Source organism: Pogona vitticeps, chromosome 7, assembly GCF_051106095.1.
Source record: "Pogona vitticeps strain Pit_001003342236 chromosome 7, PviZW2.1, whole genome shotgun sequence".
Taxonomy (NCBI): domain Eukaryota; kingdom Metazoa; phylum Chordata; class Lepidosauria; order Squamata; family Agamidae; genus Pogona; species Pogona vitticeps.
Window position 1 is genome coordinate 31,802,522 of NC_135789.1, and position 22,660 is coordinate 31,825,181.

Below are 22,660 nucleotides of genomic sequence, written 5' to 3' on the forward strand. Positions count from 1 at the left end.
AAACCGGCTTGGTGAAAGTTGTAGTCCAACACCAACTAGCAGGCCATCTGCCTGTCAAGCACGGTCGTCCCCTCCGCACTGCAGGTTTGGGTCGAGAAACCCACCCCAAAGGATCTGACCTGAGCTCTTTTTTTTATTACTATGGCGGTGTGGGAATTGAACCCAGAACTCTCTGAGTGCGAGACAGACAGAGAGGCCTTACCAGTGACCGTCACAGCCTTCATTTGACAAATGGTGCCTTTCCGCTCAGGAAAGAAAAGGCACGTTTGGATGGTTTTCATGTACACACACAACAGACACAGACCGATTTGTAATATTATATATATATAATTTATATATATTTCAATCAAAACACAATTAAATATGGTTTAAGTACATGAATACTTGAGCATCAGACAGTAAGTTGGTGGTACACAGTACCAAAAAACCTATACACGGAGTTTTGCTTCTGGCCGGCCCCCCCAAAACACAGTGACTGCCAGGGAAAGAGGAGAGTTTGGGGGGGGGGGGGAAGCAGAACCGTCTGCTCCACCAGTCGAGCTTTTCTGGATGCTGGGAGGCTGCTCAAAAGCTCTCCCTGGAGGGACTCGGGCTGTGTTTTGCTTCTGTTAGTTTTACACCCAAGTCTTGGGGGGGGGAAATGTATAGGATTTTTTGGGGGTGGGTGGGAAGAACCCTCCGAACAGACCATGTTTCCAGAGAGGTGGAGGCATTTCGAGGGACAAAGATGCCACCCACCGGCTTAGGGTGGTGCGGCCCCGGCTTTGAGAGTGCTCTGATCACACCAGGAAAATGACCTGCCCGTTGCCGTTGTTGGGATAGAGGAGATCTCGCTCTGGGGTGTGGGAGAGATACGAGCCAAACAATAGTGGGGGGGGGGAACGGCAGAAGAGGCCCAAAGCCTTAAAACTGGCCACCAAAATATATATATTTTTAAAGGGGGAGGAGAAAGACTGGTGGAAGGAGGATTCTTTGAATGCAATGGGAGCATCTGTGCGACAGCCTCACCCTCCTCCCTCTCTCTGGGACACCCAGGAGAAAAGGTCCCTTTCCTTCTGCCCGTATTTCGCTCCCAGGGCCCTTGCAGGAGGAGGGGGTCCTGGTACTGAGCCATTCGGAAACAAGGGAACGTGCGTGGCCGAAGACAAAGGCCCAGAGGGGCACAGCGGGATGGTTGTCGTCCTTTGCCCCCAAGGTCCATTTCCAGTGGTGGGACGTCCAGTTCGCGACATCCTCAGAACACTTCAAGTAAGGGGATAACTCTGAGTGAGGTTTTTTTTTCTTTTCCTTCTTTTTCCTTTTTCTTACAGGACTCTGGGAAAGTTTAAAGAGATGCTCTCCTCCCTCAGCCGTCTCTGATGGCTCAAAGGGTGGCCCCCATACCTTTTTTGATCGCAGATATTATTTGCAGCAAAAAAGCAAGCCACAGCGAGGAGAATCGGAGGGGGAGAGAACCTGCCTTCGGTCCCCAACACGGGCTGTATTCCAGTTTCAAATAATTCGGGCCAAGAATCCTTTGCAGATGGAGCGCAGTGGGGGTTATTTTGAGGCAGCAACAGGGTCTTGCCAGAGGAAGTCTAGCCCCCCTTCCCTCCCCGATGTTCTTTCTAAAAGGAGAGAAGGGCAGAACATTACCCGCTAGTAGAAGTTCACAGAGTTTGGGTTTGACTAGCTTTGTCGAAAGAGGAGTCAACCACGAGGAAGGTTGGGTTTTGTTTTGTTTTGAAGAAGGGCAAGGCTGTAGGGAGCGAGCAAGTCCACTTATCTTCAGAGGCAAAAATCACAACACCTCCTTTGTCTTGGGAAGTTTGAAGATCATAGCTGAAGAGGACAGAAGAGAGAGGATGATTTGACAGTGGAATGCCTCCCATTCAATAGCACCAATTAAACACTTACTGTCACCCCTCTCCACCAGGCTGCATGGGATCCCCAGTGGCCCAAAACACTGCGCAAGGGGATCCTGGTGCGGGTTCCCTCCAACTCCCCTCCCCATGTGGTCTGCCGGCCCGTACAAGCGCCAGCGGAGCAGTCTTCATCGAAGGCCCTCGCGCTGTCTGGCCTGCAGAGAGGGGCTACCGACAAGGGGCCAGGCTCCCCGCCCTGAGAGGAAAGGGCTTACGGCCATGACCAGCCTTTTGCCATTAGTTACCTTTGTGATTTTTTCCACCCCTGGGTGGGGCTGCGCCTGCTGCAGGACGTCATTGACGATCATCTTGGCGATCCGCCAGGCCATCTCTTCCTGGGCCTACGGCAGACAAGAGGGGCTCCTCTGAGTCGTGCTCTGACACGCGAGCCCACAAAGGCAAGGAAAAAAGCCACAGGCCTCTCCCACCGTCGAGGACCACCCACCACTCAGCATCGGCCCGAGACGGGCTTTGAGAGGGTCCATGGTAAAGTGCTACTGTATATATTCTCGGTTCCATTGCATGGCACAGAATTGGAATATTTTTAATACAAAGAGAGGTGGAAGCAGATTGAGAAGAAGTTCTCAGCTCCAGAGGGGGTGGAGTGGGGGTGGTGGAGGTGACCAAGGAATAAGTACTGGATGGAATGAGTAAAGCCCTTCCCCACTTTCATTACACTTCAAAAATCCAGAAAAAGCTAGAATACTCTGGTCACGGTAATGAGACTCAGATCTGTAATCATTTAAGGTCAAATGAATAGGAAAAGGAACACTGGTATGAGAGACACGAAAGACCCCTCTGGATGCAACAGAACTTATTTTCTGCCACAGATGGAAGCGTCCCAGTGGCCCCCCCAGCCTTCAACAGGAGAGAAACGAGACAATGAAGCAGGGATCCGACAGAGGGGATGCCCAAGCTCCTGGACCCCTGAGGCTGTGTTCCTTTTGCCTGATTTCTTCCCCCCCACCCCGGGTCTTCAGACCCAGACAGTCGCCCTCCCCTCTGGGAAATACTCTCCTCAGGACTAACGGGAAACACAGGGGCGCTCATTCCGCTGCTTCCGGAGGCCACGGCTGAACGTACGGGCTTACCTCGTCAGTGTTTCCCTGCACCCATTTCTTCATAGCTTGTGAAAACATGGACCCTGGGGGGGGGGGGGGAGAGAAGAAAAGCAGGAGCCGCAAGGCCATGTTATTCTGAGGACAGAGAGAGCCTCTCTTTCTCTCTTCACCTCCAGGCTGCTTCCTTTCAGGCCCTCCTCCTCCCTCCTGCTGGGGTCCTTAGTCCTGCCACCCACTCCTGCAACCGCCCCCGAAGGAAAACCTGCCCCACCTGCTTTAGGTGGGCACCTTCCTCGGAGGTGAACGACCGCCGGTTCCTCTTGAGGCGTAGCCTCCATTCTTGCCTGCGGGCAGATCCAGCTGACTGGGAACGTGGCTTACCTTTGGACTTCTTGACGTCCGGCTCTGGCTCTGATTCTCGGATGAACTGGCCCAGGTCACTGACGCGCCCAAACGTCATCTTCCTGCGGTGGGAGTCGGGAAAGAGAGAAAGACAGTCCCAGGCAGTGAGCTTGGGGAGGTTCGACTCTCAGCACAGAGGAAGCAGAACTGGTGGGAGGGGAGGGAACTCCTATCTTTCTCTCTTTTCACATAAATGATACCTCCCAGAATCCCCCAGCCTTGAGGATCTTAGCAACAGACACCCTGGAGATTCTTGATTTCAACCTACAGCACAGCAGGAGAAGCCACAGGTGTCCTCGGCAGCACCACCACGGAGGTGTTCAGGGGGCCCTCCAGCTCTCCACAGAGCAGCCTGTGGAAGGGCCCGAGACAACAGAAAGCCGGAGCCTCTCCTGGGAAACTCTTATGAGTTACAGGTATTTCCTGCAGCCACAGGAAACTTGACTGCAAGAAAACTGAATTTTTGGCTGAAATCACTGGAGGTCCCGTTCTTTCGTTTGCACCTTTTTCTGCAGCCAAGGAGAGGTGATACTCCTCAGGTCGAGCTAGAAACACTCCAGGCGATTCTCTGGCTCCTTAACTAGGGTGCCGGAATGTATGGGCACCTCTCCGCTGCAGCCCCCCCCCCCCCGCTTTAAAGGAAGCTTACCCGGCATACGTCCGTTGATACAAAGACTCCGGATCCAGGCTGGCGGCGTCTACAATTATTGCTTCGTCGAAGTTTTTCAGGATTTTTATGTTGGCCTTTCGATGGCTGGCCTGCAACGAAAATCCCAGGGATTGTTAATCGGGGGAGAGGGAGAGGAGAAAAGTAACAGGCGGGACCTAGATCCCGTGGACGTTCGGAGCACAACGGCGGATGGAATTAAGTGATCGTGGCAGGCCGGTGCCATCGGGATCTGGCCGGGTTGCCGCCCTTCTGGAATTCCCTCCTGCAGTCCGAGCTCAACTATGTTGTTATTTCTGGGCCCTCTGCATTGGGCCCGAGAAGCAGCCACGCACCTGGGAAGGAGCGGCGCTGTCGGAGGCCCCCGTGTGGTGGGAATCGTGGTCAGGCATGCTGCCCGGGCCGTGGGCGGTCAGTGCGAGGCCTCCACCAGCAAATTCGTTTCCCCGGACCGAATGGATGAGGTCGTTCAAGTATTTGTAATACAGGTTGCTGGACAGGAAGCCAGGTAAAAAAACCTGGAAGACAGGAGATGCAGGAAGGGAACTGATGCACCAGAGCACACGGTTTCAAATACAGGACTTGGGAGCACAAGGGTGGGGAGAGACGGCTCCTGCCATCTCCAGCTCAAAGACTCTTAAGGACAGCGGCAGGAAGGATTCTTCGCCATTCCGGTGAGTGTTAAAGAGGCCTGACAAAGCCCCGTGAAGACCATCATCCTGCTGGTCCCTGCTGCCCTGCTACTACATTTCAACAGTCGAAGGCAGCCGAGCCTCTGGAAAGACCCAGGCACCCGGGGGGGGGGGGCAAGGAGGGGAGAGCAGAGGGGAAGCCCAGCTGACCTTCTCCATCGTAGTCCAGGCCTGCCGCAACGGAGTGGTGAAGCAGTTGGGGAGGGGCCCCCCCTCCCGGCAGATGTTGGATTCTATTTCCAGGCGCACAGAGTCATCGAAACCCAGAGGATGAGTGGCCTGCAGGGAGAAGTACCTACAGCAAGGCGCAGAGGAGGGGAAGAGAGGGTGGATCAGGACCAAGAGAACCCACCAATGTCTAATGGAAACCCATTACATGAAACACCGAGGAAGCCAAGTTGGAAGAAGCAAACCCTCTGGCCACCCTCCTGCTCTTCCCTTATTTCGGTTTCCAGCCAAGAAATCCACTTTGGGCGTTTGACTGGCCTGTCAGGATAAACCCTCTTTACAGCTTGTGACGAGAGACCCAAAGCGGCGGCTGGATTGCAGCTGGGAGGCGGAAAGCGCCCCAGGCTGGTGTGACGTGACATGGAGACCCCATGGAAACCCCTTCCTGCCGCCTGAACGTGTTTAGAGATGGACCGAATTGTAAGGAAGGTCCGTGCTCGGGGATTAGGGGGGTGTCAGAAAACCACAACAGCAGGGAGTCCGAGGGGCAGCCTTTTAATTAAGTGTTTTTTTCCAACTGCTACAAAGGAAAAGCGGAACAGAGTGCAAGCAGGAGGGGGAAAAGAAAAATCTTCATGGAATGATCTGATAGTTTTTTGTTTGGAGGCAACATGATGGCATTGTTTTCGCCTCGCAGCCTCTCACGTCAGAATAGACGCGCATGGTGATGTCTGACCTCCAATAGGAAAAGCATGAGAAGAGGAAGAGAAAGAAACCATGACAAAGACATGCAGGAAAGCGAAGGAGAAGACGGACCCGAGGGCAGAGCAGCAGGCCAGAAGCTGCTGAGCAGGAAGAGGGAGGGAAGAAGGAAGGAAGGAAACGGAACTCACTTATCGTATAAGATCATGGCATCATTTTGCGCCTCCTGCCCGTCGTACTGGCCCTCCTTGGCTGCCAGTTGGGACTGGAAATTGTCCGCTGCCAGCCAGAACTGCAGGATGTTGACTGCATCTTCCTTCTCCATGTACTGGGGAGGAAGGGGGGGGAGAAAATTGAGAAGTGAGCAAAAATCTCCCTCCTGCAGTTCTGGAAATATACAGAGGCAGGACATGAATGTTTCCTTCTCAAGATGCAGAGACACATCTGGAGGAACCTGCCACCCCCGAGGGAGAGGAGGGTCAGGGGTCCAGCTCGGAGCCTAGAGACTCGCCCTGGAAGTTCTTGGCCGAAGAATCATCAGGCACTGGGAGAAACCGAGAGCAAAGATCATTCTTTTGAGCAGCTTGACCTATTAAGAGAAAGTGCTTGCTCTAAATATGCTAAGCAACTCTCCAGAACTTGTCAGGTTGCTGTTTCACAGTTGCATAGCTAAAGTGACGATGCTGTGTTTTTATATTTTTAGAGCTGCTCTGCCACCTTCTCTCAAGTTTACAAGGATAGTGTGATAAGCAGGGAGACGTATCTCTTAACCAGCAACGGCCAGCCCATCTGGGCAGGATGAACACAGCCTTCCACGATCTAGGTCCCTCCAAAACATCGGGGTGACAGCTATAGAGGCTCTACAGGCCAAATCTGATGTATTCTGCAGACCCCTAAGGGACCTGCACGGTCTGCTAATTATTTCCAGTTTTGGAAAACAGCAGTTCTCAGCCTGATAAAGATGTGGGTGCCCTAAAATAGTGCTAAAATGAGCCATCAGTCCTCTTGCAGGGGTGTCTAGATGGGCTCATTTTATGCAGGCCATAAGCAGCCCATGTGTTCTTTCTTGCGACCAAGCAGAAATTTTAAAATGATCAAGAAAAGGAAGAAGCGGGAGCCGAGTTACCTCAGAGAAATAGAAGAGGGCAGATTCGCAGAAGAGAATGTCGGCCAGGTAGACGGTCCCGCTAGTCAGCACCTCGATCTGGTACTTACAGAAGTGGTGGCTTCGGAGGAATTCACTAAAGTGCCTGCATGAGAGGAAGAGCAGGCGGGCTGAGACTATGCGAGAAGCACTCCGATGCCGACTCCGGCTGAGCCACGCAAAAGATGCCACCGGGAACAGCAAGGAAGAGGAGGTGACCTCCTCAAAAATTTCCCCCTCTTCTTATGAGTGCTGGCTAGCATGGACATTACCCCAGAGACATAACCTCGGCAGTGTCCCCCCCCCCCATTACACACACACCCCACAACAGCTTGAAAGACAGTCCTTGAGGCACTCAGGTCAAAAAGGGTCAGAAGGACCAGGAAGCAAGGGCCCCTCAAAAACAGGCCAAGCCAAGCGAGGAGAGATGGACCAAGCCATCTCCCCACCCCCACCCCACCGAGAAAAGCGTCCAGGGGAGTCTGGCTCCCTCATCCAAGCAGCAAGAGAAGGCTCTTGCCCCTCTGCCCCATAGATATATATATATTTAAAAGAGGGGACCCACTTACTCTTGTTCCATGGCATTAAACACTATTGACTGGGCCATGACGAAGCAGTTGGGGTCCACCTGTCCATCTTCCCCGCAGATCTTTGCTGCAAGGTCACACCAGATCAGACGGCAGTTAGTGGCACTGAATTACGAGATAACACAGTACACAGACAGCAAAGTGGTTCACATGCTGTAAGGCCACAATCTCAGGCAGAAACACCGACAGGGTTTGAAGTCGGGGGGGAAGGGGTGGGGGTGTCTGCAGGCTGGGAGGCTTCCCAGAGAAGGCCCTGGAGGCAGGAGGGGGAGCGGGGCTGCCATAGCAAAGAGGTCCCTCTGCCTCTGAGCCCACTGCTCTCGGACAGCGGAAGACCAGACGACACACCCTTACCTACGATGTCGTTGCGCATCGGCTCTGTGACCGGTATCGGTTTAGCAGCATCGGGAGAAATATATTTGGTAAAAATTACAACCGCGTCCTGTTCTATACCTGCAAGAGGAAAAGGGAAGTTTGAAAGAACCGAAGATGGGGGTCGGGGGCGGTGGGGATAGCTAGCATGCGGGACAACCAGCCTCGGCCTCTACTGATGGAACGTTTCCAGACATTCTCGAGCCATGAGCAGAACATACCATTTTCTCCTCTCATACATTTCTCAACCCCTTGGGGAGAACAGAAATTTGAGGAGAAGCGAATAGTGACTTCCGAATGAAAACCAAAACTGGTTTTGCTCCCTGATTTCACCTGAAGGTTTCTCTTGGTTCTCCCAAGTTCCCAATTTTTCCACCAGGGAAAAGAAAAAAAGAAAAAATATAGTGTAAAACACACACACACACACACACACAAAAGAAGCTTAGTCTGTCCCCCCCCCCCCCAATGTTGCCGTTTTTGAAACCTGAGTTTTTGCACCTTTATTCCTGCCAAGCTGCAGCCAGCCTTTTTTGGGTGGTTTTAAACAGGGGTGTTTTTTTCCACCTTTCTTTTTTTTTTTTTTTTTTTTTTTTTTTTTGACAAATCAAAACAGATGCCAAGAGATTAAACGGCCGCGGGTTTTTGGACCGCTTCCCTGGCTTGTAAACGCTCCGGCTGAGATTTGCCCCCATTAGCCCGGCTCCCTTCCACGAGAGAGAAAACAAACACGCTTGCCTCTCGCTGCCTGAAAGGCGGTTTGAACAAATTAGATACAGTGGGTGCCTTTGATAACGCGCTGCGGGGCTAGCGCACAAAACCCATTTGCTGTCTTGGAAAAGACGGCAGTACCGAGAAAGACTCTTTAGGAAAAGCTGGAGGAGCCAGGCAGCACTGAAATCCTTCCCGTGCCCCAGAGGAAGGGCATAGTTTTTTGTGAATCTGTGTCACGTTCTCATTGGAACGGAAACAAAATCCTCACCCTTCCCTCCGACATCTCCCAGAACCTTGCGGTCGCCGTGACACTACAGATCTGAACGCTATCACCCGCAAAATATCGCTAAGCTTTGCTCTAGGAAATATGATTGCCGCCGTGCATGGCTGCTACAAAATCCATCTTCCTCTTTGAGGAAGGCCGTGGGAGCCAACCGGCACTTACTTTTCATAAGTTTTCCTGACAAGTCCTTTAGTGCAAAGGAAGGACTGTTTCTATTGGATACGGAGACTTTGGAAGCATCGTGAGGTTCGTCTGGAACCGGACAGTCCTCTACCTCGGGGTTTTCGGCCCCAAGACTAGTGCCGCCGCTGCTGCATCCACTCCTGGCCCCACCATCTTGGCAAAGCAGCAAACGCTTCTGGAGAGTAAACGTTCGGCCGTTCAGTCCAGCCGTTGATAGCTTGAGAGACAAAGGCTGGGCCAAATCCTCTGGGCGTCTGTCAAGCAGCTCGGAAGAAGAGGAAGAGGGAGAAGGCGAGAAGGGGTTCTCGGGCCGCTCCGTGATGGAAGGGGAGACCGGCTCGGCCAAGGAGCTGTGCTTCACCGTGTTCAGGCTGTGCGCGCGGATGCGGGACCAGGTGGTGGAGTGGAAACTCTCGGCCTCCAGCCAGAAACGGACCAGGTGCTCCATGCGACGCAGCTCCATGAACTGGATAAAATACGGGAGGGCCACCGGGTCGCGGAGGACCTGCTCGAGTGTCTTGGAAAGGCTGGATTTGGTCTCTTGAGCCCGATAGTCCAGGGAGGATCGGCCTAACAGCAGGGAGAGGAGCGGAGGGAGGGGACAAGAGAAAGAACGTTGCTCCAGGTTGTGGGGATAAAAGAGATCTCCAATGTACAGATCCGAACTTTGAAAGCCCGGCTAGGGTGGGATTTCTGTGGCTGGCAGATTCTGGGAACATAACTTTCCAAAGCACTGAAGGATGATGGTAGCAAAGCACATCCTGCTAGAAGGCATTCGAGGGGGCTTGGGGCTCTGCCAGAGAAGCCTCCCCGGCCGGGCTTTCAGCACTGAAACTGCACTGCCTCAAACCGACAGAATTTCAGAAGGACTTTGAACGCATGTCCAGGACCGCAGCCTGAGGCTAATTCAACAGACCCTCTCAACTTCGCTGGACGTGCTGTTTCAACTGTCGAATATGTGAGCATTTATAAGTGCATAAACAAGGCTTATGCGTAGCCTTATTCATTCCTGATGCCTTTGCTTGGGGAAAAAAAAAACCTTAATTCTCAGCAACTGCCAAGTCAAGCCACATTAATCAAACAAAATGTGGCTGATCCAGCACAGAAGCTTGCAAACCTAAAAGAACCCAGTGACTCTGTTTCCACATGATGCCACACTGCGGTTTATGTGAACCATGGTTTGTTCTTTAAGCCATGTTTTGTGCGAGCCATGGTTTAATCCTTAAGCCATGATTTATGTAAGCTATGGTCTCTTCCGTAAGCCATGGCCTGCGAGGATCACAACACCCCCCCTGCCAAAAAAAACACAAAACAACAAAAAAAACTTTTCCCTGGCCCATTTCCAGTTTGCCCCTCTTTTCTGCCCATGCTTGAGGGTGGAGAGCGGCGAAAAACAAGCTAAGGACAAGCTACAGTTGTGGTGTCCACTCTCAGGCCATGCCATGCTTCCAAGCAGCCAGTTTTTAAGCCAAGGCTTATTTACTGTGTGGCTGATTCATAAACCACAGTTTATTTGCAGGGAAATATTCCATAAACCACGAGGCACCGCTCAGCAAACTACACCCAGCTTGGCCTCCTCTTTAAACTGGGCAGTGACTGTGAAGAAAAGTTTTCCCCCACCAGTTAAACCAGGGCAAGGCAGGGCTCCCGGGCTCACCCAGGTCTCCAAAGTGAGCCGCCTCCATGTGGCTGGGCTGCTTTTTGAGGGCAGCCGTGCGGCTGCTGGAGGACTCCATGTTGGCCGAGATGGCGTTGATGGCCACGGGGCTTGGTCCGGCAGCCTCCTGCAAGGCATGGCTTCGGGTGCTTCTCTGTGGGGAATGTATTGGTGCTGTCGCTGGAATAGGAGAAAAAGGAGGAAGGGCAGGAGAAGAGGGTTTCTATTTCCCTTCAGGAAAGGCACCAAGGAAAATCTGGAATTTTACATATGGGCTTTGCCCCCTTGTACTGGAGCCGCTGTGCTACAAAAGTGAGGTCCTTTATACATCCAGGGCTAAACTGAGAGGAAGTTACACAGAAGCAAGTCCCCAAACCATCAGTGTGATCAAGGCAAGCTAAAGGGCACTGCAGGTAGAGCAGAAGGCAAAAAATGGGCAAAATAGGTGTAAAGGGGGAAAAATTGCACAATGGGCAGAAGACGCTGTCCAAACTGACGTTGTCATGGCTTGATTCAGCTGACTGTCCCGTGCCGCCGCCCCCCCGAGGGAAAAAAACAAGCAGGATGGGGGGGGGGAAATATGTGCCTCCAACGAGTTTCCCTGCACCGCAAAAGCAGTCAAAAAAGGACAGGGCTGATGACCCAGCAGGGCTGAAAAAAGGGACCCTGGATAACAGGGATTTATGGGCCCTGATTTAGGCTGATCTGCCTAATCTTGCAGGATTATTTTGGAGACCACGATGTGCTGACTAAGCTCAAAACGAGGGGAATTTCTGCACCAGGAATAGGAAGCGCTCCAAAGCCCTTTAGCCTGCTTTGGCCGCACAGACAGTTCGGGCACCGACCGCTTCCAAATGCCCGAGGCATCGCAGGTGGCCCCAATTCTATCAAAGCTAAAGTAAAGCACCAGCTTCCTAACCCTCTCTTACAACCTTGGGACTTCAGCCGTCCTCTGCCCACTGTGATCAGCCTGCGCAATTCAGAAGGCGTCTGTTCATGTCGCCCGGCACTGGCCTCTGTCATGCTTTCCAAAGCCCTCTACGCCATGAGTCGGAGAGTGGCAGAGGTAACCTTAGAACGGCAGAGTTGGGAGGGGCCCTATGAGATCATCGAGTCCAGCCCCCCCCCCCCCGTCAAGGAGGCCCCGTGAGGGGGAATCGAACTCCCAGCGTCTGGTGCTGCGGCCAGAGACCTAAGCCAAGGAGCTACCCAGCAAGTCATGTAAAAGACTGCCCACAGGTTCATTCATAAAAGATAAGGATATTCCATATATTTATTATATACAGAATCAAAAGAAAGAAAAGATGCAATATACAAAGTACTCATCATATTTGTACACGCCGATCTTCCTGACCACCTGCGACCCAACCTTTTGCCCTGCAGAACTCACAGAATCCATTTCAGTACATCTTTGCCACGCCACACTTCGGTTCCTCGGTCTTGCTCACCTCTGGGCCATCGCAGCCCCCCACCCCAAGTTTACACCTGCCCACCCTGACAAATACGAGAGCCGGCATTTACCTTTAATGGCCCTGGCTTCTGTCACCTTCTCGTGCTCTTTGCCTTTCACTGAAAGAAAAATAAACACAAAAGCACATTCGTTAGGAATCCGCTGCCACTCAGGAGGGCAGAGAGCTGGCAAACCGTTATTGTCACGTGTCTGAAGGAAGAAAGGAGGCAGAACCAAAGAGGACTTGCTGGAGGAAAGGAGAAAAGGAGCCCTGAGTGCCACTGGCGAGAAAGCCGATTCCGGCCTCGTTTCCTTCTTTCTCACCAAGAGAAAGAGGGAAACGAGGCAGGAATGCGTGCTCCTCCTTTGCCACAAGGCCATTCCAGTTCTCACATATAAACCTCCCCTTTCCGTCAGGATGCTTGGAACCCAATTCCATCCCTTCCACATGCCTACACCATCACCCTTCAAGCATTTTCCAGCTAGTTCAAGCAGCTGGCCTCAGAAACACATGCTACGGGATTGCCAGGCAACTTCAGTGGAGTGGCAAAAGGACAGCCCTTGGGCCAGCGAGCCCACACAGACTGCACAGCAATCTCTAGCACCACGAGACACGGCTCCTTGCGTCCCTGTGTCATCTCATGAATGCTCCTCCTTAAATGGCTGGGGCACTTGCTCATCTCACAGGTAGCCTACTCACTCGTTGCCTCCCCAGTGACCAAGCCTGACCGTCCACCACCTTCCCTTGCGAGACGACAACAGGAATGACCGAAGGATCCCCAGCATATGGACTGAATGGGTCCCTGTGACAGATCTTCGCATAGTTAACTGGTTAAGCGCTGACTTGTGCCGCCTGCTTATGGGAGGAGGCTGATCCAGGGAAACATGCCCAGGTGCGACTGGCTTCTGGCGTGGAATTTAAAATATGTTGTAATTAGGGTTACATTAGAACTGGATGCTCCCAGTCTACAGGACATCCTTAGCTCAGCTCAGCTCTCGGAGGCATTTTTGAGCTCCAACACACACATTCTCCCCACCTTCAAGGATGCTGCTGATCTGGTCAAGGAAACAGCCTAAGCAAGACAAGACACCAGGTCAGTGCTAGCGTGGTGGGAATGCTCCTTTTGTCTCTCAAGTGCAACACAAAAACACACACACCAAAAAGCACTAACCACATCCTCTCCTCCTTTGGCAGCTTCCGCTTTCTGTGCTGCTGAACAGGACTTCCAGTCAACATCTGCCTCCAATTTCTGAGCCCCTGGCAGTGGATCTGCGGGCCGGTGAACTGGCCTCGGGGCACTCCTGCCTCCTCTCTCCTGTCCCCCCTAAAATCCCATACGGTCCCAACAAAGACACAGCCAGAGCTCAGATTACCAACGTTTTGCTTTTGAGAAGTGTGCTCTGAAAAAGCATCAACAGCATTAGGAAGAAGGCCCAGCAGATCTGATTGGGAACTCCTGTAGCTTCCTTCCACAGCGTTCCCTTCATAATCAGACTTTCATGGGACTTAATGTATCTTAATGAGTAGTCGTGGGGGGGGGGGGGGAAGAAAAGAAGTTCCCACTTCTTAAAACAACAACAGAAGTATGAAATTTACTTTTCAAAAATGGAAGTACAGTATGCTACAGAGAATTGACCATTTAAAATACAGTATTATCTCTACCATTTAATGAGACTTCCCCACCTCCCAATCTCTCTCTCTCTCTTTTCTAAAGCAGGGGTTAGGGATTTCATATCCTTCCCGAGGCTGACTACAACGTCCATCAGTTCCCTAACCAGCATTCCCAATGGTGAGGAACACGGGGAGCAGCGGTCCAAAACCACCCGGTGCTGAGTTTTGCCACAGGGACTTGGTTTAGCATTGGAAAGAATTCTAAAGCGCTAAAGAAGGGCATGGATGCTCTGACCCTCTCTGGTTTGAGAGCTGTGCGGGCTCCGCAGAGCTAATGGCTGTCTTACATGCTCCCCCTTCCCTAGCAAATTTTAATCCTCACAATACAATAAATTCAGTTCATTTAAGAAGAAGAAGCCAGCCCAAGATCTCTGGGTAAGCACCTGGGTGGATACTGATTTGAACTCGGGCTCTGCCACTCTGCTGCCTGCTGTATCTCGGCCATGTGCTTAACTCTGCCATCTTATCGTGTCACAACTAATTACTACTCACACCAGCACAGGAACGTCTCACGCGCCCTGTGTGTCTCCAGTTACACAAAAATATTCCTGTCATACCGTCAGAGCCTCAGGCGGGAGAGGATTACTAACAGAACAACAGAAGCCAGATGCATTTCTCTACAGCAAAGATGTTACGACCAATAAATATGTTTAAAATGTACTGACAGAGTATTAGATGAAGAGTCACAAACTGTCTTCTCCTGATAATTCGGGATTACAGCACTCTTAGTTATGTGCTATCTAATCAGAATTGACTTATAACGACCCTAATGAGGTTTTTTGTTCCCAATCTGGTGTGTCGTGGATAGGGTGATGGACAAGCACTCTGGAGACCAGAGTTTGAATCCCCACTTGGCCACAGAAACTCAATGGGGAGTGGAACTGGGTAAAACCACTTGAAACTCTGCTAGAGTCATGTAAATTGGTTCCAACTTGATACCACATAACTGCAATAATAGGGTTTTTAAGATAAGTGAGACATTTAAGGAGTGGTTTTACCAGTTCCACCCCCCAATGCGTTCCATGGCCAAGCGGAGACTCGAACCCTACTCTCCAGAGTCCCAGTCTGTCATTCTACTCTAGAATACCACTCTAGGTATCTACAGCTCTCATAATCCCTCACCCTTAGCTATGCTGACTTCGGCTTCTGGGCCACAAAAAGCTTTCGAGAGGCAGAGAGGTCCCCTTCTGCATTAAAGAAGTTAGGGGGTGCCTTCCTGGAGGTCTCCCATCTGAGTACAAACCGGACTTGACCGTGTTTGGCTTCCCAAACCAGATGAGATTGGCCTGTTCTCATGGGGTGTAGAAGATCAAAAACCACACAGACGTAAGAGTCACAACACTCCACTTAACATTGGGCAGTGAAGATAAGGAACCTCCCGCCGGCCTGTTGCAAGGGATAATTAGGTGCAGGCAATGAGCCCAGAAAAAGTTCTCTTTGTCCTTCCATGTTTTTGTACGCCATTTCTCTCCCAATGACACACATGATCGGGTGGCTATTGACTTCTCTGTGGGCCAGTAAAGCCTGTAAATAGATGTGCCCGTCTGGATGGCCATGCTTGCTGGTCCCAAGGAATTGGAAACATGTGCTTAACTTCTCTGGTTTCACCAAAGAAAGTATCATAATCATTATGGGGGCCGACCAGAGATTGTGGGGAGTCCCAAAAAGATCTGACGCTTGCTTATAGTCAGCAATATCAGATCTATTTTGCACTGAGCTGTAAATCACTTTGAGAACCAGAGGCAGTTTATAGATTGCATATGCAATACAAAGCAATTTAAAGAAAAGATATTCTTAATAGGGCCCACGATTAGGCAAAAATCATGCAAGCTTCTGAATTCACAAAACTCTTTTACTGTGTCAAGAACTGTGTGAGACAGGAGTCCACCAAATGCACTTGCCCAACTAAACATTTCATTTTGACACATAAAAAAATGCTAAAGCAGACTAGCCTTTCTAATGACAAAACCTTTTTTCTTGATCTTCTCAAAACCACTCCCCCACTGGTTTAGCAGTCCCATAACACAGGCTTGAACCCTTGAAAACACTGTCAATTAACATCTGAGAAATCTGGGCTGCTGGTTTAAACTCTTTGAAAATCCAACATTGAAAGTACACCACCACCACCCCAAAACGGCCAACTGTAAAAGCATCACTGCAACTTCTTCTTGATGGTGGTATCCTTAAATATAGTAAGACAACAAGAAAGAAAGAAAGAAAGAAAGAAAGAAAGAAAGAAAGAAAGAAAGAAAGAAAGAAAGAAAGAAAGATGTTGCCTCAAAACATAACTTTCTCAAGTCAACACAGTTGTGAACCAAAAGTACCTCCTAGTCACATGAACGCTAGAGGTAAATTTTGAATTTAATTTCCTGTTTCTTTGTCAGAGGAGGGAAAAAGGAGATACCAGTAAGTGTTCCCTGCCCCACCCTTTATTGTTCTGAACCGTTCAAGTCAAAGAAAAGTTTGTACAATTTGAAAGTCTGGATTAAAGGTAGGAAAGAAACAAACCTCAGAGCACACTCTGGCCCCCAAGTTCAAATGTGGGGAGGGCTGAAGGAAGGGTGACCTGGTCACAAAGCACCCTCCCTCCAAGATCCTTGCCTTCAAGGGCTGGGATCCCAAGCAGAGTTTCAGAAGGACCTCGCAGAACAGTTCTTTCCAGGGTGGCCACCGTTCTGAGGCTGCCTGAACTGCAACTCTCATTAGTTCTAGAAAAAAGAGCCAAGGAAGAGGGGCGACGGCCCCTGCAGACCAACAAAACAAGAAAATTACAATGAACATCATCTTAGAACTTCAGAGCTGGAAGAGGCTCTCTGGATCATCTAATTCAGTTCCTTTTTAAATATTTGTATGCTTACTGTTTTAGCTTTTAAATACTGTTCTAACGACGTGAGCCGCCTTGGGTCCTTTTGGGGAGAAAAACGGCACAGAAATATATTAACAAAATAAGCCCACTGGGGAATCAAACTCCCAAAGCTAAACCACTCAGTTATCCAGCACTGAGTAAAGAGTTCATACTGACACTCACAACTGGCCTCCTGCTTTGCAACAGGGAAGCAAATCTTACCAAAAACCAAACATACATACATAGATGTAAGCACACCCGTACAGTACACATTATGCAATCTGCAGTTTGTGAGCACAATTCCAAAAATGTTAACAGGCTTGTTTTATTATTCCACTTTACAGTTCTTTTTGTCCTGCACCCTTCTTTTTGAAAACAGAGGAGAGGATTCAGCCCTGTCTTGAAAGCAGAAAACGTGTCTTTGTTTCTGTGTAGGAGCTCAATGATAGAGGCTAGGCGAAGACACAGGCGGGGTTCCCTGCGGCCTTCCAGAGACCGTGAGATTAAAGCTCATGACCATCCCTGACCGCTGGCTGTGCTGAGTAGGAATAATGGGAAATAGAGCTCTCAGCTCCTCAAAACTACTCAGAGAGCTTCAAGGCTGAGCAGAAATTCTCACTAGTTTTCCTGTGTTCCAAAACTGCAAAATGTACCAGTCTGTTAGAAAATTTAATTGGGTAGCTTGGCTACCCATTTGAGGCATGTCAGGAGCCTAGAAATTGAGTGGAAAGCAGTGAAGAACCACCACCACCCCAAATATATATAAGCTGCCACATACTGGGTGACCACAGCCGCTGAAAGGTCCTTAGGTGACCTGTGTGACTACTTAGAGCCTGCAGTGTCTTCTCCATTCCCCTGTCAGAAACTGGCTTTTTGCTCCAAGGGCGCTTGGTCTATCTTAACTCAAGAAGTCACCGGAACACCTCTCAAGTTACACAGTAAGCTTTACGTAACCAAGAAACTGTCTCCTCAATCTTCTTCTTGTGGCTGTTTTTAAAAAGGTTCCTTTTCGAATCTGCAAAATATTTTGATTCTGCTTACGTTACTCTGGATCATCTCTCGCTCTGATGGAGCCGAAGTTAAGCGACGGCAAATTCCCCCAAGTTAGAAGGCTGCTTGCTGTTGGTGTTTTCGGAGATCAACCGGCAGTTCGAGTCGTGCAGCTGAAATTATTAAACCCAAGGCACGCTTCTGAAGGAGTGGGCGGCAAGATTCCTCCTGCGAACACATTCACCCACTGGGCTGCCTTGGGTTTGGAGCCTCAAGCGAAGAAAGCTTCAAGGCTACAACCTTGTGGAAAAGCAGCTACAAAACCTTCTTGTTTTCCTTGTTCAAGGGTGGCTTAACGTCTTGATCTACCGAATACTGTGCAACCCATTCGGTCTTGGCTATCGTTGGCCATCCTTTGCAGCTGGAGGATCCCAAATCAGCTAGATCAAGGGGGAAATCCCACAACTTCCCAATCTTATTTATTTATTTATTTATTTTGAGGGGGTGGCTTCTCCACAGTCAATGGCCAGGGAAAGCCAGCTGCTCGGAGGCTGCCTGCACAAGAGGTGTTCAAGGACACTCACTCATGTGCATCCTTCACAAGAGGATTAGCTACAAAGGCTGGAGCTGAAGGGTTATACCGCATTCAGAGGAAGCCTCCAAACACGCTGAACTATCCTCCCACACGCACGCATCCCGGAATCCTCACTTCGGCTCGTTTCTTCTCAACAACTTATTGCTTAGATGCGACACAGACAGTATCTCGTCAACGGAGTGGAACACGTTCTCTGTCACACTGAAGGTGGTGTTGGTGGCTTGGTTGTAGCGGCTGACAGGCTTGCCCCCCCACGACATGCTGCTGGAGTTGCTCCAGCAATACCCAGGCTCCCAATTTCCCATCTTCCGGATCCATCAAGTCCTCTGAGAAGGACCCGGTTCCACCCAAGCCACCCTGTTCTCATATGGTACATCGCTCTTTTACGGCTTCCTAGAAGTCTTATAATCTCCAAAACCCATATCTTCTATGCCCCTCAGCGTCTCCTCTGCCCGGCCGGTGGTGCCTCACCATGCAATTGCCTCGATCCAACTGCATCCCAAAGTAATCCTGACCCTCCGCCCCTACCTTGCCCTTCCGGTCTGCAAACAGAACTCCCCACATCATACACACACCCCGGGTCCCTCACCGACCCAACACACCCCACAACCTCTCCCTCTTTCCAAACAGAAAGCGCCGGCCTTCCTCCTTTTTGGGGATATCCCTCCCAGCCCCCCCCTGCGGCCAAGAGCGCAGAATCCTGCCCAACAGATCCCCCTCTTTTGTGGGGCCAAATCCAGTCACCCCCATTCTATTCAGGCACCCCAAAAAGTCCCCCCTCCATCTCCATTAGGACTACCCTACTATTCTTTTCCCCACTCTTATCACCCCGTCTGCCAATCCAGACCCAAAATCCTAGACAGACCCATCATCCTCAACATCTTTCACCCCCAGACATGCCCACCGACCCTCCCATGCCCCCCCAAAATCTGGGAAGGCAGCCGTTGTTTAGCCTGGGCACCCCCCAAACTTGAGGGCACCGTTAACACCTTCGCCCTCCCTCATTAGAAAGCGCCCTCCCACGTGACCAGGCTCCGCCCCTTTCTCTGAGGGCGCCCCCCAAGCACAGGGGGAGAGAAACACCCCCCGCCCCCTTGCTTTCCCTGGGGTCCTCAGAGGGCAGCCGGGGGGGGGGACTCCCGTCCCTGCCAGAGGGGGACCCCTCCCCAAATAAAACCTTAGGGGAGGCCAAGAGAAAACTTCCAAGCCTTGAACTGCCACCCAAAAAGTCTCCGAACCCCCTCAAAAGCCCCCTTTCTCCCCCCCAAAAAACCCACCCCCTTAGTTGGCTCCCTCACACAAAAAGAAAGGCAAGTTACCTCAGTGTGTCCCCCCCCACACGAAAAAGCACCCCCCTCCGTTATTATGCCTCCCCTCCCCCGCCCATTTTGAGAGGCAGCCCCTCCCCCCCACCTTATTTTACCTCAGAGGCCGTCGCCCCTCCGTCTTTCCGTCCCCCCCTCCTTTCCCGTTACCTTTCCGCCTGAAGAAGGAGGACATGGCGGCCGGCGAGGCGAGGCGGGCCCGTCCCGCGTCCCTCAGGGCTTCCGAGGCAGCGGCAGCGGCGCCTTCTTCCTCCGGCTCCGGCGACCGTGGCCGCCTCCTGCCCGCCTCACGGAGGAGGCCGCCATCTTGTCAACAACCGTCGCCGCGCAAGCTGAGGTGAGGGAAGAGCGCGCGGGGCATGTCGGGAAGGAGAGGAGGAGGGGGGCGCTGAAGAAAACCGGTAACCGGCTTTTTTTTTAATTTGCCCTCAATTGGCATGGCCGCTCCGGCGTCAGGAGAGGAGAAGGAGGGGTCCGCCAATCAGGAGGCGCTGTCTGCCTTCCTCCATCTTGGGCGAAGGGGCGTGCCTCGCAGGATTCATACGTAGAAGGGAGGACATGTTGGGTGAGGGCACGCCGTGCCGCCTCGCTGGGGGGAACGCTGAGAGGAGCCATCTTGGGTTCGGGCAGGCCCTTTCTTTAAGGGAGGATCGGAAAGGAAGCATGCGCAGTGCAGAGGGGTGAAGCAGCAAGGCATTTCGGCAAAGGGCAGCGTCGCTGAAGATTTCCCAAGGCTTATCCGGTTCCTTTGGGCGGCCATCTTTTAGAAGGGAAAAAGGGCGTGGCTGGATTTCGAATAACTATTTCTAAGCGAGAGAAGCTTCTACTTCAGCCATTTTTGGGAAGGGCAATTCACCTTCTGAAAACAGCCGCAAAGTAGTGCTTTTTTTAAAAAAAATTTAACTACAGTTCCCGGAATTGGGGGATTCTAGGACCTGTAGTCCAAAAAAAGACCTCCAATAACTATCAATGGAGATAATTATAAGGAAACCTTCCCGAAGCTGATGCTTACCGGATACCCCCTGGATGACATGTCCCATCATCCCCAGCATTTAATTGTTTTTAATTGTTCCTAGCAGGCAGGATATATCATATTGAATATCCTTCCCAAGCCCAGCAATGTAAATATGTGGTCCAATACAGAGACACAGCTTGACTGGCCTACCTCACAGGGTGGGCGAGTTGCTTTTTACTAGACAAGAGCAACATGGCTTCCGGAAAATAGCATTTGTACAACTGCTAGGGAACATGAGGCCCTCCAAGTGTTGGTAGACTACAAGTCCCATCATCTGTCACCGTACTGATAGGAATTATGGCCCACAACAGTGGGAAGGTTCACAAAAATAACTTGTATATTGATTTTTTTTTTAATTCAAGGCAGGCTGGTCACTCCACATTGGCTATCCTCTCATTCACACTCCCCAGCGCACACTCAGTCCCCCAATCTCCCCCTTTTCTGTCAGACACGGATGGATGAGCGTGGCCTACCTCACAAGGTCGTTGTGATTGGGAGGATTAAATAGAAAGGAGCTGGCAAGCCAGGTTCACTGCCCCAAGGTTTGAGCAGATAAAGAAGGGAAACAATGTCATGAAAAAAATCTCCATTTGCCAAATTGTAAACAGACCTGACCATTAACAAATATTCATTCATTCGCCAGAGCGGCTTTTGAGCCTCCCAAACGGCTCTCCTGGACGGCACCAGAGGGCGCTCGCCGACCTTATTTTTTCCAGTACCTCCTTCAAGCTTTTAGTTTAATTGCTGTAAAATAAAATGCATTTCTAGGAAGGCAAGCACCTTCTACAAGGGCATGTCCAAAAAGTCTTCGTGCCGATGGATATATACGGCCGGCCTTCTGGAGAACGAAAAACAGGTTGCGAGTTACACACAAACAAACACAACCTGTTTCGTTTGTAAGAAACTCCCCAGTTAGTTACTTTGGCATCCTTCTCCTTGGCTGTAACTCTGGTGGGACACTTTTGTGAGCCCCCCCCATGGCACTAACTGGCAATCAATTCAGGTCGAACCAAAGGGAGTCCGTTGTTTACATCATGCATTCTTTAACCGATGGAACTCACTGCCACCAGGTATTCAGGGTGGGTGTGTATTTTTAATTTCTGGACTTCATGTTTTAGTTCCCTCCAGAGTTCCTTCTCACAAGGAACTTAAGGCGAGTTTCTTTCCTCACAATGAGGGCAGTTAGACTCCAAGACGGCTCATGATCACCCATTGTTACGTCATGGCTAAGTGAAGATTCACCCATGATAACTCTATGCAGCCTTCCTTACTCTGAGTCCTCCCCCTGTTGGACTACAAATTCCATCACTTCTGGCCACACTGACTAGGGCTGATGGGATCTGTCATCCCAACTAGCTGACAGAGGGTTGAAGAAAGCAGCGTGAAGGAACTACCACGGTCTGGGGATGTACGCCTTTAATATTAAATTATTCTGTTTTGATTTATTTTTTTGAAGTTCATGTTTTAAAAGAGAAGGGTATTCCCTCTGTTCTCAAGGCTGCAATCCTTTGCTCACCCCCTGGAAATGAAATCCATGCAACTTGTAGGAAAACATGGGACTGCATCACCCAAATCAAACGATTTCTTGAACCCAGGTTCGAATTTTGACTTGGCTGTGGAAAGTCACCCGGGGGGGGTGGGAGTTTACACCTTAGTGGCAAAGTTTAAACATCTCACAAACCTGAAACTCTTATTTTGGTCACAATAATCCGGAAGTAGTTAAGTGGCACGTAAGTAATTATTGAGGGTGGATATGATGGAGTGGACACAGTGTCAGGCTAAGAGTCAGGAGGCCTGGGTTCGAATCCACACTCAGGCCTTCAAAACCCACTGAGCAAGGGTATCAACTCTCCTTAAAATATCTTATCTATCTTATTAACCCTCTTAATCAGTCAGGATTGACTTGACAGCTAATTCGTTAATGACTGAGTTACCCGTGTGGTGTGTGTAGACAGAGGGTCAACGCAGGACTCTCGCGCGCTGGGTTTCAAACCTCTGCTTGGGCATGGAAAGATGGCGAGGGCCGGTCTGGATAAAACCTCCAACACCTCACCAAAGCCCTACCTTGGGGGGGGGGGGGGTAGGTGGTGGTGAGGCTCAACATCAGAGCCCCCATGAATCATCAAGAGCCAGCCAGCCGGATGCCCTTGATGGAGGCTCAGTCTGTCACTCCGAGGACCTGGGTTCAAATTCCACCTCGGCACAAAAAAAAAAAAAAGGAAGAAAAAGGAAAGG

General features: G+C 50.8%; 2 protein-coding genes across 4 annotated transcripts in view; one reads left to right on the top strand and one right to left on the bottom strand.

Annotated features, from left to right (window-relative positions):
- Window positions 1-307: 307 nt before the first annotated feature.
- Window positions 308-19,853, bottom strand: AKAP10 (A-kinase anchoring protein 10). 3 transcript variants are annotated; one of them, XM_072978611.2, is made up of 15 exons: window positions 19,561-19,853; window positions 12,055-12,102; window positions 10,534-10,713; window positions 8,856-9,446; window positions 7,682-7,780; window positions 7,310-7,394; window positions 6,723-6,846; window positions 5,788-5,924; window positions 4,877-5,021; window positions 4,370-4,552; window positions 4,017-4,126; window positions 3,347-3,429; window positions 2,996-3,048; window positions 2,150-2,245; window positions 308-1,821 (listed from the first exon to the last, which is right to left on the bottom strand). In XM_072978611.2, the coding sequence occupies exons 1-15, from the start codon at window positions 19,583-19,585 to the stop codon at window positions 1,816-1,818; spliced, it is 1,965 nt and encodes a 654-aa protein (XP_072834712.2). In that variant the 5' UTR covers window positions 19,586-19,853; the 3' UTR covers window positions 308-1,815. The 3 variants fall into 3 exon arrangements, with proteins under 3 accessions (XP_072834712.2, XP_072834713.2, XP_072834714.2); XM_072978612.2 differs by lacking the exon at window positions 19,561-19,853 and adding an exon at window positions 16,164-16,332; XM_072978613.2 differs by lacking the exon at window positions 19,561-19,853 and adding an exon at window positions 13,156-13,463.
- The window catches only part of LHFPL7 (LHFPL tetraspan subfamily member 7), a 51,667-nt gene continuing 48,590 nt past the window's right edge, over window positions 19,584-22,660 (top strand). The window contains exon 1 of the mRNA XM_072978617.2: window positions 19,584-19,747. Coding sequence (XP_072834718.2) covers window positions 19,584-19,747 — 164 coding nt within the window. The remainder of the gene's footprint in view (window positions 19,748-22,660) is intronic.

Coding starts and splice junctions, on each gene's coding strand:
- AKAP10 (XM_072978611.2), bottom strand. CDS start 19,585: ATGTCCTCCTTCTTCAGGCGGAAAG. Junction 9,447..10,533: donor GGCTCACTTTGGAGACCTGG/GTGAGCCCGGGA, acceptor CCCTGCTGTTAG/GCCGATCCTCCCTGGACTAT. Junction 3,049..3,346: donor GGACGTCAAGAAGTCCAAAG/GTAAGCCACGTT, acceptor CCCCCCCCCCAG/GGTCCATGTTTTCACAAGCT.